The sequence below is a fragment of the Triticum aestivum genome, chromosome 1B (genome assembly GCF_018294505.1).
Source record: "Triticum aestivum cultivar Chinese Spring chromosome 1B, IWGSC CS RefSeq v2.1, whole genome shotgun sequence".
NCBI lineage: Eukaryota > Viridiplantae > Streptophyta > Magnoliopsida > Poales > Poaceae > Triticum > Triticum aestivum.
The window spans coordinates 177,740,639-177,754,523 of NC_057795.1; the positions used below are offsets into that span (position 1 = coordinate 177,740,639).

Sequence of the window (13,885 nt, forward strand, 5' to 3'; positions counted from 1 at the left end):
GTCATTGAAAATTCCGAGAAAGAAAAATTAAGTGTGACAGCAGTCAGACTTGGTAAGCTTGGTAAGATTAAGACAGAAGCTTTGAGTTTTTTTGGTTTTTGTGAGAAGAAGAAATGAACAGTTGGTAGGGGGGAAATAATATACCTACAGAAATATTTTCTATATTCAGTTCTGTTTTCTTTCCGCCAATTGGATATATGCACTCTTTTAACCTAGTAATTCATTCAGGAAGGAGGTGTTAGCCTAGAGAGGCTAGATGACACTCTTTAAGTTTAAAGTCTGAGGCATAATGTACCTCTTATTCTTATCAAATAGGGGTGCTCTGAAAGAGTGAAACTGGCAATCACACATGCATACATGTACCTAAACTCTGACAGGAGGCATATCCAGTGCTACCACCCAACACGGCGCTGCCACGCTCCCTCCATTTCGAATTTTGGAAAACCATGATTGGTCATGAAGATTTCATAAGAAAAAAAAATACCATGTCACGAAAGTTCTAAGATAAAAGGGTGGTGGCAGAGGGCAGAAAATATTAGGAACTGAAATTTTGTCTCTGTATTTCCTCAGAGATTTATTGACAGGCGCTAAAGTATTATGCCATGGTTCATCAATCCAAGTCGTTTCAGAAAACGTTTATGACCATCGCAAGTCTTTCCGATGGGTGGGAGCGCGGCATCACAGTAAACGGGCGGGAGAACCAGATATGTTCCCTGGCATGTCAAATGGTTACGAGATCACCTTGGCCCAGAGAGCTGAACTGCCTCCAGCTCCACGGAGTTACGCTCCTCTTCACTGTAATGCGCAGGAGACAGCACAATCTTGGGGGTTCCGGTTCCGTACTCCGGTGCCTTGACATCCTTCAGTCTCTCCCATCTCCCTGCGACCGACCCATCTCCCTCCAGCATCCTCACGACTTCAGACATCCTTGGGCGGTGGGCTGCCCTGTACATTGTGCAGAGCAAGGCTAGCTGGACCATCTCCTCCGCCTCCGCGTAGTTGTAGTTGTACTTTAGCCTCTCGTCCACGAACGAGCTCAGCAGGCCATCTTTAAGGAGCTCCCTTGCCTACAGGAAGACAATCACACATTCATGTGAGATCAATGGCCGTTCATGGCACATTTTGCGCAACAAGTTCTTTAACTCTTGAATATTGTGTGAAAAGGTTTATGTGATCCTAAGAAAAACCACTGTAATGTTCTGTAGTACTAATGGAGTATATGAGTTGCTTGTTGCCTTAATCGAAGATAAAGATTCACATTCCTAAAAATGGCAAAAGATTGACAGTAATGCTCATAAGTTAATAAGAGTAATAGGAGATGTAGTGTTTCTTCCGTACGTGTTCAATCAGAAATGTAATGGCAAGAATGACCTAAAGAGACATCATGTTTACCAAGAAGAAATGTAATGCATTTGGCACAAAAGGAAGGACTTACCCAATCAATCACTCCTCCCTTCTCAAACTCATCCGGATTAACGTCCAACCTTTTTCGACCGGTGATTAGCTCGATCAACAAGAGTCCATACGCGAAAACATCGGTCTTATCCGATGATTCACCTGTCAACAGATACTCGGGAGCGATACGCCCAAATGTCCCGCGGATTGCTGTGAAAACATGGGACTGCCCTTGACCCAAGAGCTTTGCCAGCCCAAAATCGGAGACTATCGCTTGGAAATGTTCATCAAGAAGAATATTGGACGCTTTTATGTCGCGATGGATTATTCTTGGATCACACCGTTCATGCAGATAGGCGAGCCCTCGCGCCGCGCCAAGCGCAATTTTCTTTCTCCCTGCCCAGTCTAAGGCTGGTCTTCCACTCACATATGCTGACAAAACCCGAGGAAAACACTTTGCTTAATTTGCTAATAGTAAAAATAAAAAATTCTGAAAATAAGTACGAATAGAGTCTGCAGAGAAAGAGTAATAAAAGTGATTTTTTTATTAGCAACACAACGTATAATCAACTAATTAGTCCAATGTATTATCCTTTGTTCGCAGAGTAACAAATCATTGACTGTTCAAGAATTTTCACACATTTGCATTTTTAACTGGACATGTTGATGTGCACCAAGATATTTTATGAATGAATCTGACACTAAGTATTTGTTGGAGTCATAAATAATCCCTCAGCTTCTTCCTGGATGAAACCGAGTGATTGTTGCCTGATATATACTTTGTAACTCTGTCCTTTCTTACTTATTGTTATAAAACAAATGCAGTCAACCTTTGTCAAAACTTTGATTATACAGAGAAGTATTTATATTTGTCATAAGAAATTTAGTACCAATGGATAACCATATAAAATACAGCCCCTTTTACAAGTTAATGAATTTTCAAATCAGTAATTAGTACAAGCAGGTGTCAAGTATTTATCTCCGAGATTGTGCGGTTGCTCAAAATGGCAAAGGGAAAAGAATGTATGTAGTATTTACCTTGGTTATCTTGATAAAAAAACAGTGATGAAAACACAAGCTTGGCAACCAATTAGGTCAACCATGAATTTCTATTACTTGTCATATGAAGAAAGTGCATTATAGTTTTTGATTAAAAATGGGATATATTATGTTATATAACCCACATCTATACGTATATAAAGATAAATCATGATAAACTAACCTTGTAATTTGGAAGCAACAGTTCCATTTAGCATGTAAGGGTATACAAGGATCCTCTCATTATCTTCAGAGCAGAACCCAATTAGATTAATGAGGTTGCGGTGAACGACCAAGCTCATGACTTCAACTTCTGTGTGGAATTGAACTTCACCAGAAGAAACAAATTCCCTCAATCTTTTCACAGCAGCAATGGTGCCATCAAGCAAAATACCCTTGTATACTATCCCAAATCCTCCATGCCCCAAGATGTTATTTGGGTGGAAGCTGTTGGTAGCTTGTTTGATATCCTTGAGCGTGTACATCTTCAGATGACCATGGCATACTTCTGAGTTCTTGTTGTCTGGAAAACATTTACCCCTTACCATAAGCAGTCATCAGGTATATAGAGTGCTACAAAGTAACATAACAAATGAATGCCCACTGTATCTGATGCACAAGAAAGTTGAGTAACTAGTTATGTGATCATGATCATTAAGCGCATGAAAAAGTTGGTATTTCGCATTGAATTCTAGGAAGGAATTGGAATGTTTAAATGTGTTGAGGGAAAATTTGTAAGCGGCTACCTCTGTAACTTAATATACGTTTTTTGACACTTCCATAGTGTCTAAAAATGTCTTACATGAAGTTATGGAGGGAGTATTTCGTAAGGAAAAATAAAAAGGCAACCATGACATGACTAAAAATAGAGTATACATAGAAGATTCTGAAAATGAGGTGATTATGATTGTCTAACTGTATCAAACACATCTCCTAACCAATGTATGATTTTGTGGCAAGGCCAAAACAAATGGATAGGGAGTGAGTGAGGATTGTGGAGATAAACTTCTTCCCAAGCAAAGGTTGGCAAAGAGTAGCTAAAACTTTGTTGTTGTACAAGATAGAAGAAGTCAATCATATAAATGTGGCAGTGATAATCAAAATGCTATCAAAGTAGTTTTTATAATAACCAATCCATTAGATACGGTGGGAACCATTTGATCAAATATCTATAAATGTAGCAGTGATAATCAAAATGCTATCAAGTTGCGATTATTTTTGCCGGTCTGGAACGGATAGTCTTTTGCAAGTGGACGACGATCTGAGACGTCAGATCATGGGCTGTTACCGACTTGGACGTGGGTCCAGCCCACGTCTCTCCACGCGGCCGCGCGTATATATGTGGGGCGTCCGCAAACCCTAGCCGTCAAGCGAAACAGATCGCATTTGCCTCTACTTCCACTATCGTTCCATTGCTGCTGATGCCGCCGGTGATCCCATCCCGTCCGCCGCGTACACGGTCGACGGAAGAGCCTATGAAATCCCGCCTCTCTGGACCCTGTATGAGAAAGGGGCGATTAGGTTTTTGGGGAGCGACTACGCGACTGCTTGCCTCCGATCGACTACTTCCTCTACATCCGCGTCACCGTCGTCATCACCATGTCCAGCAACGCAGAACATGCTGCCGCTGAGAAGCTCTAAGCCGAGAAGAAGGTCGTCGAGGACGCTGCTGCTACCACCTCCGCCGCTGCGGCCTCTGCGTGGCCTACTGGAGGGTATAACTCGTTTATCCTGCTCCTATTGATTTCTGTTTTAGCCATGCTAGCATTATACGTAGATGGATCTGCTAGTAGCGTAGTATGTGCTTGCATGATCGAATATCATTATGTTTTTTTCTGACAATGCCATGCTAGTAATTTATTCGTGGATTAATTTAGTCAAAAACTGCCTATTTACTCAGCAGAACATATAATGCTAGGGATGAGGAATGTAATGACCTGAGGCACATGCCTGCTAGGGGTCCATAGCATGTATATTCCATGTACTATATGTGTAGAAATCTAGTCACAACCAAGAATGCTCGAATCATTTTCTTATTTTTCCCCGGGGCCTCTAGAACAATTAGGCCAACCATGCATAAGGTTAGCTACTAGTATTATTAAAACGCTATTCCTATTAGCCTAGTAGTTAGGGGGACATATGAGTTCGGTGTTGAACAACACAACCTATATTATGTCCCACCTTTTCATAATGTTTGGCTCCACTATTGTGCTAGGAGTGGAGGGCAAAAGATCTCAAAGACGTTAGCTCTGTATAACTATCTATATTTTAGTGAATGGGTACATCAAGGAGATGAAGGTGGTAAATAAGGTTATCAGTCGCCCTTAAGCATATGACTCATGATATATTAGGAGCAACCGAACTATACCCGATAGTGTGGTAACATGGATTTGGATACCTAACATGTTCTAGTTCTTTCCAGCCCTGATAAAGTTAGTCACGTGCAAATACCTTGGGTAACCATTGAACACAAGAGAAACGTGTCATTGACAAGGTCTGCTTGAGATCAGAAAGTGTGAGTTTGAATCATTTTTTGATTATCCTTGCGACTATCGAGTGATAGTTAACCTCCCAAATTGTGATAATACAGATAGACAAGTTAAAATTAGGATTCATATGGGAGGGGATCAGGATAGAAAAAGTTAAATGTATGTAGTGCCTGCTTAATTGAGCAATGGCATGTCGCCAATAATAATTGCTAGGCTTGGTTAAATCCAGAAGGCACGATAGCAAATATGGCTATGGTACCATTGGATAAGAAAAGAGAGGCCATTGCACGGCATAGAAATTTCTCACAGCGATAACTTCAAATCAATGGGTACCAAATCGATTTCACTGCAATTATATAGACGATTCATCTTTGAACAAACATCACAAAATGATATTGATTTATTCATGACAAAAAGTGTCATTCTCACGAGGTTTTCGCCGTACACCAACAAGTTTCTTGCAGTGTCATATCAGTTTCCTTGCAATAAGGTTGCACTTGATTATGAACCAAATGATGGATCTCCCCTTATGGTAGATATAGAGAGTAACTTGTGAGCAAATGTACTTCATTCCATAGATAGAAAGGGGTAGTGAACCAAGAGCACCCTTTTAAACGAACGCGCACCTTCGAGTTCCAAGGATCCATAGAAGATTTTGGCATCAAACAACAATGTAGAGCTCACATGAACCCAAGTGCAAAACTAGGCTCAGGATCATCCTATACTAATTCGTGCGAGTTTTGAGAATACTAGATATGAGAACAGGAGATAGAGATTTAGAATGAGAAGATGGGCCCCCACATCGTCTCCCTAGAGGCGACTCGGGCGGAACCCAGGGATGCCGCCGGCCCCCCTTCCCCAGCGCATTCCCTCGCCGCTGCTGGCTGACGTTGCCGAGCAAAGCCCACCGACGGCTGGCAGCGGTGGATGCAACACCCGTGCGCCCCTCCTCCCCGGTCCGTCTGACCCTTGCCCCTCCTTGACGACGGCTCGATCTGCGCAACCCGCATGCCGCCCGGCTGACCCCCTTCCTCCTCGACCCGTGGGGCCCCCAGCTTGCCGCAAATCGCTCGGCCGTCGCCTGTTCCCGGGGTTCACACTTCATAGCCAGATTTGGTGAGTGTGGGTGGCCTTGTCCACCTACTCCTCGTGCTCTCTCGTTGCGGCCTCTCACTGACTGCCGTGCCGGTCGGCCTCCCCATGTTCTGCATGCGGCAACCCGGTTTCTTGCCGCTTCTTTGGCCCTTTGTAGCTTGCTTCACGACTCTTCGATGCCTAGGTTGAGGGGCTACGGTGGTAGTTGGTTGACTTGCTCTGGTTGTGAGGTGGAGGAGGAATTGCTAGGTGAAGACTTCATCGACGGTGATGGCTATAGCCGCCATTTCCCCTTCTTCAAGGTGTCGATTTTGGCATTGTTTCACCCCCCATGCTCTTGGACCCTGAGAGAAATCTTGGACCCGAGGTTCCCGAGTCGGATGGTGTCAATGTCTCTACGCTGTTTCCTCCCTGGGGGCATCTTCTTGGATTATTTCTGCTTTGGGCGGACTCACCTCTTGCTACTCCATATCTCCACCTCGGCTTCGATCCCTAGCTGGCCATTTTTTAGGCGACTCGAGTGGAGCTTTCCTGGACGTCCTGGTGTTGGCCTCGACGAACCGCCTTCGACCTCGGCGGCAATGCACCGGTACTATACCCTTCGGTCTCGATGCGCGTCGCCTTCTCGGCTTCACTGGTGGCACACCGGTGCTTTCGCTCGAACTTGGCTATCTGACACTCTTTGTTCGCGCTAGTGACGTTTCTCGGTATGGTTCTACTTTGGTGTCTCCTTTCCGTCAGGGTTGTGCTTCATGGTGGCCCGGACGATGTTTGCGTGAACATCCAGGGGTGGCCTTGGCGGCACGCTGGCATTCGATCTTGGCGGCGGTACACCGATGCCACACCCTTCGGTCTCGGTGGTGCGTTGTCTTTTGGAGTCGTCGGTGCACACCGGTGTTGCCGCATGAACTTGGCTATCCGACGACATTCGTTCGTGCCGGTGATGTTCCCTTGCTAGCTGCTGTTTTGGTGCCCGCCTTTTTCTCCCTAGGCCTTGTTGTGGTTCATTACCTGTGGTTATACCTGGCCATGGGAAGCCCGGCCCGGCCGACCCGGCCTAAAAAAGCCCGACCCGGCCTGAAAAAGCCCGACCCGGCCCGGCCTGACGCTGCTCCCGGGCCGGGCTCGGGCCTAGATTTTGAGCCCGATGGCCGGGTCGGGCCTGTCATTTTTGCGATTCCTGAAAGGGCCCGGCCCGAGGCCCGAGGCCCACCGGGCTTTTACGTGTTCGGGTCGGGCTCGGGCTTAAAAACCAGGCCTGATGGCCGGGCCGGGCCGGGCCCGGGCCTGGGTTTTTTGCCTCGGGCTTTTCTAGGACCGGCCCGAAGCCCGGCCCGGCCCGAGGTTTGGCCAGGTATAGCGGAGCTCGTTACTGAGATGTCCGCCTCCTGGGGTTTTGGTTTGGTTCTGTAGCCAGCCATTCCCTCCGTTTCTTTCTTTCTTCTAGTTTTGGGCTCTCCTCTTGGTGCCTTCCTCTGTAATTTTCTTTTGCGCCTCATGTACGCTTACATCTATTTGTACTGACTGCCAAGTCACCTTTGAGTTGGAATATAACAAATGGTCGGTTGTTTTGCCCCCCTCCCTTAATCTCGAAAAAAATGGTGCGAGTTGCAGAGGTGTCATTCGCTCACGGGTGAGCAGCCCAATGAATATTTTATTTCTCTATAGCTATGTTAGGTTCAAAAGGAAAGGTGTTCCCCTGCTTGTCCTTGAGCACACTCAAGGCGGTGATTCTTGCTGAAAACCAAAGGGCTAAAGCCCTCTAGCTTTTAAGGTGGAGTCTGCAACTTCAAAACTACTGATTTTCGTCCTCTTGTCGAGTGGGCATTTCCTTTGTGTATCATGTTTCTCACTTGGTTCGTCCCGAACGAAGGAGGCATGATGATGGGTGCATGCGTGTGCTGAATGCAGAGACTACAAGACGATGCCGGAAGCAGCTCGCTTCTATTCTCGATTGGATATAGATGGGGAACCTCTATAGGTTGTCTTTTTTCAACAATATCTCAAAAACACATACGAGAAAATTGCACTTCACGGCATGATAAAAAAGAGAGTTTCGCTCGATTGGCTCTCCTAGGCTTCCGCCTAGGGGTGGGTGTTCGGTTCCCCCGAATCGAACGGTTCGGTACGTCGGTGTTTTACATTTATCGGTTCCTAAAAAACAAGCACCGATCGGTCTGCGGGAATTAGTGGAACTGAGCGTTCGGTGGACCGATCGATCGGTTCGGTACTCGGTTATGTACTGAAGAGAGCGAAGTGGGCCCTGGCCTGGCACCTGGGCACAGCAGCGCTGCGTTGGGCTGTGATGGCCGGCTGCTTGTCTGGGCTGATTTGTGTGGGCTATAGAATAGGGCTTCTACAGACCAGGTTAGCGATCAGCTTTCTCTCAATAAAAAAATGTTAGCGATGAAAGCTGGACGGTCGGGGTCGGGACGTCGCTAGCTGCCCTACTCTGTGGGCTGCTCGCCGCGGGACATGGAAAGGAGGAGATAGTGGTGGGCCTCGACGGTTCTTCGGTCTGTTCGGTTGACCGACCATGGGGACCGAAACTATCGAAACGAATTCGGTTTCTACAAATCACTAACTGATCTCAGTACCGAAAAAATCGGTTTCGGTCACTTCAGCTTCAGTCCAGGTCAAAACGGTTCGGTCTTTGGTTTTTGGTTTATATGCCCACCCATGCTTCCACCTACACTATCTTTTCTCTTAAGTTTACAACAATGTGGTGAGTAGTATCCTCCATCAAGGTTGTTAGGATCACTTACTAAGAATTGGGTCAGACTCCAGTGATAAGATCATAAATCACAAGATCATAACTATGAGAGTCGTAATATCATAGATTCTACTAATTAAAATCTTAGAATAATCGAAATGAGTTTAGACCATTAATCTGTAGAATCATTTGATAGAACCGCCATTTTTTTACAATGAAAAATTCTGGATCCATCGTTACTTGGCTCGAACATTGCATTGGTCTTCCTTTGCAAATGTACTAGTGTGGGGATGTACACATGGAAATATGATGAAATGAGTGAAAAGGGAAGATTCTTCACGTTTTCCAAGAAACAACATTTTGGGAACAAATTGGTGGCTAATGGAACATGGGAGGAGATCAGTTATAGAGATCTCACACATCATCCAAGAAAATCCGCATTTGGCCTTGTGAATCAGTTGTTGATGCAACAAGTTGAGCTCTTTTGTGTTTGTATCATCTCCGTACGGTGCAAAAGGAGCAGAGCTAACTGGTGGGCAGCCGAGCCAGTAGCCCCGTGCGAGCGATTTCAGATAAAGCAAACTTTCCATTTTTGAAGGTCGCACCTTTGGTGCCTTTCCATTTATGATAGTTTTCTTTTTTTGTGCAACTTTCAGAAATTATAATACCAGCTTTCGAGAATTCATAGCTTAGCTTTCAGAATTTCAACTTCCAATAAAATTTTGGAATTTCAGTAAGTTCAAAAATATGAACTTTCATTTTTTTTGATATTTGCAAAGTCAACTTTTGGAATTTCAGAAAGTTCATGATTTGGACTTTCAGAAAATTTGAACTTTCGAAATCTGGAACTCTTTCATAGGGGAAAAAAAGGGGAAAGCCACATGTGAGTGGGCCTCACACCAGAAAAAGTCAAACATATGAGAGCAAAGCAGAGAGAAGCAACACATGTGGGATCCTCCTTACCATGTACCGACACGGGCCAACACACATGCAGACCGAGGGAACGGTTAGCCACGAGGGAGCCCATTCGGGGCGCAAATAGTCAACAGAAGTTTCCATATCCAAAATCGATCCATACAAAACCGAGTGGCTTCGCAAAGCTCCAAATGAAGCAGAGTGTGAACTAAAAGAAGAAGGTGCAATTGTCTTGTCGCCTGACAATCGGCTTGTGGTCCTCTCTAGAATGATGACCTTGGCATCCTTGACATTTCACATCTCGGGCCTGCACTCCACACACAATGGTTAAATGACTGCATTGTACCGATTGCTCTTGCCATGGGTTGTGCTCGACCTCCACCACCACGATGATGTGATATCTCTCTTCCATTCATACGCTAATTGGGTCATGGCCGACATGACCTTAACATACTTTTGGGAGGACATATGGATCAATGAAACATGTGTTGACATAATGCCAACCATATATGACATAGTCCCGCCGAAGTCCTGATTTAGGAGCATTGTCAAGCAAGGGCTCTAACTGGGCTTGGACTGTGAAATACATCAAGCTTTGGCACTTTGTTTGTCCCTTTACTCTGATCACGACCCTGTTATTTAATATGATGATGGGTAACTCGCCCGTCAATACACTTCTGATTAATGCTACCTCGCTTGATTCTGTAACTTGCTGAGTAACCAACACTGGAAACTCATTTGGCACACATGGGCGTGAAATAAGGTGTCATAGATCCACACATGTTTTTGCATGCCATAATAGGTGTTGGATCGGCCTCGGCCAGACTTTCTTACCAAGGCCTCCCACACTCGCTAGCATGTGTGCTCTATGATCAATTGCGAGCGACACTACAATACATCCTTGTTGATTGTTCCTTCTCGGTCATGACATGTGTTCTCTTGGTCACACTCCACATCTAGTGCGCCACAAAGGGGTGATGACTTCCGGCATTAGTGGGCGATGATCATGCACTCTTCAAGCTCGAGACCCAAGAATGACATGGCTTCACTAATCATATTGAGTGTATGGTGAATATGGAAGCACTTCAACGACAACACATTCAATGGTGCACAAGCTGACGCCTGATGGCTCCTAGACACTATAAAAATGAGCCACGTGCATGGTGTAGGGCATGTGCGAAAGGGCCAAGTGAAATCATACTGGAGAGTAGCCCTAGATCTGAGGATGGGTGTGTGGTTGGCGACAAGCCTCCATCCGTTTTGCGACAAAAGTGTTGTAACATACTCTTCTTTCTCAATGCAATGTTAAGTTTCCTAAATTGCTAATCATGCTGTTACTAAAGTTGCCTAGGAACATAACCTAGGTATAAAAATAAAAACAGAGCCGGGAGATCCCAAGCTCACAATTAATTATTATGATCCTCCTCTGCAAACCAAGACATGAACATGTCACTCCTCCAGATGTAGGAGGTAAATAATAAGCAATGCAAACTCATACACAGCATTGGAGAGCACGTGGTTACCATCTATCTCAGCAAATATCCGGAGACGACGCCTTCGCCACTGCTGAGCAGCCGTGAAGACTCCAAGTATGACGGCAGTTACCACAGATCCAATTGATACGCAGATCACCACAATCTTGATGGTTGCTGCAAAGCTCTGTGAGTGCGCTGCAACAAATTAGAATTGAGTGTAAGTAGCACATAGAGGATACCGTGGAGAAACCCAAACATGATTAACCCTACCATATTTTATGAAACAAGATTCTTCATATTTGGGGAAAGAAGAGTAAGGTCTTACTTGGCGGGTCTATTGCAGGGACAGTGATCTCTTCCTGCCATACTGTGGAGGCGCAACTACCTCCGCAACCGGGATAACTTAACAACGGATTTCCGGAAAGGCTGCCGTCGTTCCAGCATATGCCATGAAAAGAGAAGAAGAAAATCAGGTCAGAACTAGTTTTCTTCCAAGACCTCATGTGGACTGATGGAAAAAAGAAAGTGAACTGAACTAGAAATCACTTACAGTACATTCTTTATGTTGAAAGCCTGCACCGTGCCGCTCAGGTTGTTGAAGGACAAATCCCTGAAAAATAGAGCAATTTTCAAGCTCACTTATCACAACGTACGTAAAAATCATCAGCTAATACCAAATTCACAAATGTAAGAAGAGGAAAGACAGTGATTAGTAGACCGAGAGAAGGAAATACATGATGAAGAGGCTGCTAGAATTGATCAGCGAGTCCGGTATCGTGCCGTTGAGCTGGTTGTTTGACAGTGAAAGATGTCGTAGCAGCGGCAGCCCTCCAATGGCGTCGGGAATAGGGCCAGAGATTGAGTTATGGTGCAATAACCTGTGGAAGAAAACACCCAGACCCAGATCAAACCTTCGTATTCCTGCGTCCCGAACGGATGAGCGTAAAGTACGTAGTACTATCGAACAGGGCTTACAGATTGCGCAGCCGCCGCAGCTTCCCGATCGCCGGCGAGAGTGTGCCGGCGAGGCCCATGTTCTGCAGTTGTCTGCGAGCAGGAGAGAGAAACCATGCATGAGTCCAGAAAACTTCAAACAAGGCACGGCACGGAAAGGATTAGTTAACGGCGCGGCGGTACGTACAGTGAGTCAATACGGCCGACGGAACAGGTGACCCCCGTCCACCGGCACCGGTGACGGCCGGCGGTGACGATCCAGTCTCCGAGAATTCCGTCCGGGTCCTGGAGCGCCGCCTTGATGGCCATCAGCGCCTCCACTGCGAAACCACGCCACAACGGCCGACGAAAAATCATGCAATGCAAAAAGGAGTGAGCACATGAACTGAATTTAATCTGGTTCGAAAGAAAAAGAGGGGTACTAGCTAGAACTAAAAGAAGAGCTAATTAATCATGAATACGCAGTTTCTTCTACACGAGAAATAATCACGAAAAACCTGGACGGATTACGTCCGGCGAGCTCAGCACAGAGCGAAGATCAAGGGAAAGGGCCGGAGAACCCGTCGTGCACCGGAAGGACGACGAGTCGACGATCGATCGAGCGTTGCAAGCAAGGCAACTCCGAGAGAGACAGATCTAGGTAGGGCCTAGGGGGGAGAGGAGGAGTACGTACATTCCTCGGCGCGGGAAGTAATATGCTCCGCCCTGGACGCCGAAGCCACGACCCCTCCCAGCACGGCCACGGCCAGGACCAGCACCGCCGCCGCCCTGATCACGCACCAGGAAGCCCCACGCCCGCCCATGGCGGCCACCGCGGCCACAACGATCGACGAGGACGACGACGCGCACGGCGAGCGAGAGGGGGAGCGAGAGGACGGAAGCGTTGGGAAGGGAAACTGCCCGGAGCGACAGCAGGGAGTGAGGAGGAGAAAAGCGGACGGTGCAAACGGAAATGCCGCGGTACTAGGCGGCAGCGGGGGGTAGTGCCTGGCAGCCGGGCGCGGGCCGGGCGAGGAGGAAAGCTGGAGTGGAGCAAACGGATGCGCTGCTTGTCGGCTACTGGATGCCCGCCTGGCCTGTCTCTCGCCCGGGCTTGGGTCGGTTCGGTTACCGGTGCGGCGGGGGGTGGACGGCGGGTCTCGGCCGCGCGCGGGCGTGCGTCACAGGGCGCGTGAGGCAGGTGCTTGGGGCTGCGGAAAACGCCGAGGGCACGCGTATGCATGCATGCATGCATGCTGCATCCTGCCCCTCTCGCTTTTCTCCTGGCCTTATTTAATTGGAGATACACTGGGCACTCGCACTGGTGGATGGATATCCGGTGATTAAATCGCTGCCAGTTATGTGGGTTCGCTACCACCATGGAAAAGGATACTCCTCCGTGAATTATTGCGCTGAGATATGCACTGGCCAGTTATTGAGTTGCGATTTTGCGAACAAGGGAAAGGATATCTCGTAGTTCCTCAATGGGATTTACTGGACTGCAGTTACTGAGAATATCTCATTCTTCAAAGATTTTGCTACTGGACCAGGCCAGCTGGGAAATCCCAGTGCAATAATTTAGTTCCAGATGTTGGAATAACAGAAACGAGGTTCCATTTCGTACGCTCTAATTTTTCCGCAAATACGCAAAGGCTTGCGTATTATTCATTGGTAGGTAGAAATTAAGAGTTTATACAGGTAAGTATTTTTAAAACGGAGGCAAAAGTTTTGCCTCGTCGATTAATTAAAAAGAAGAGAGTTGTCCAGTTAATTTTAGAAATCCGGACAAAAACTGATACAAACAACCCACATGCGTACTACTCACATAACAC

General features: G+C 46.5%; 1 protein-coding gene across 1 annotated transcript; it reads right to left on the bottom strand.

The window, feature by feature from the left end:
• Window positions 1-277: 277 nt before the first annotated feature.
• On the bottom strand, window positions 278-13,062 carry LOC123089112 (protein NSP-INTERACTING KINASE 3-like). The gene is made up of 10 exons (XM_044510939.1): window positions 12,748-13,062; window positions 12,262-12,394; window positions 12,096-12,167; window positions 11,855-11,998; window positions 11,671-11,730; window positions 11,446-11,546; window positions 11,169-11,315; window positions 2,618-2,956; window positions 1,436-1,827; window positions 278-1,067 (listed from the first exon to the last, which is right to left on the bottom strand). The coding sequence occupies exons 1-10, from the start codon at window positions 12,875-12,877 to the stop codon at window positions 738-740; spliced, it is 1,848 nt and encodes a 615-aa protein (XP_044366874.1). The 5' UTR covers window positions 12,878-13,062; the 3' UTR covers window positions 278-737.
• Between the last annotated feature and the right edge of the window lie 823 nt (window positions 13,063-13,885).

Coding starts and splice junctions, on each gene's coding strand:
- LOC123089112 (XM_044510939.1), bottom strand. CDS start 12,877: ATGGGCGGGCGTGGGGCTTCCTGGTGCGTGATCAGGGCGGCGGCGGTG. Junction 12,168..12,261: donor GTCGGCCGTATTGACTCACT/GTACGTACCGCC, acceptor TCCTGCTCGCAG/ACAACTGCAGAACATGGGCC. Junction 1,068..1,435: donor AGGGAGGAGTGATTGATTGG/GTAAGTCCTTCC, acceptor GTCTTCCTGTAG/GCAAGGGAGCTCCTTAAAGA.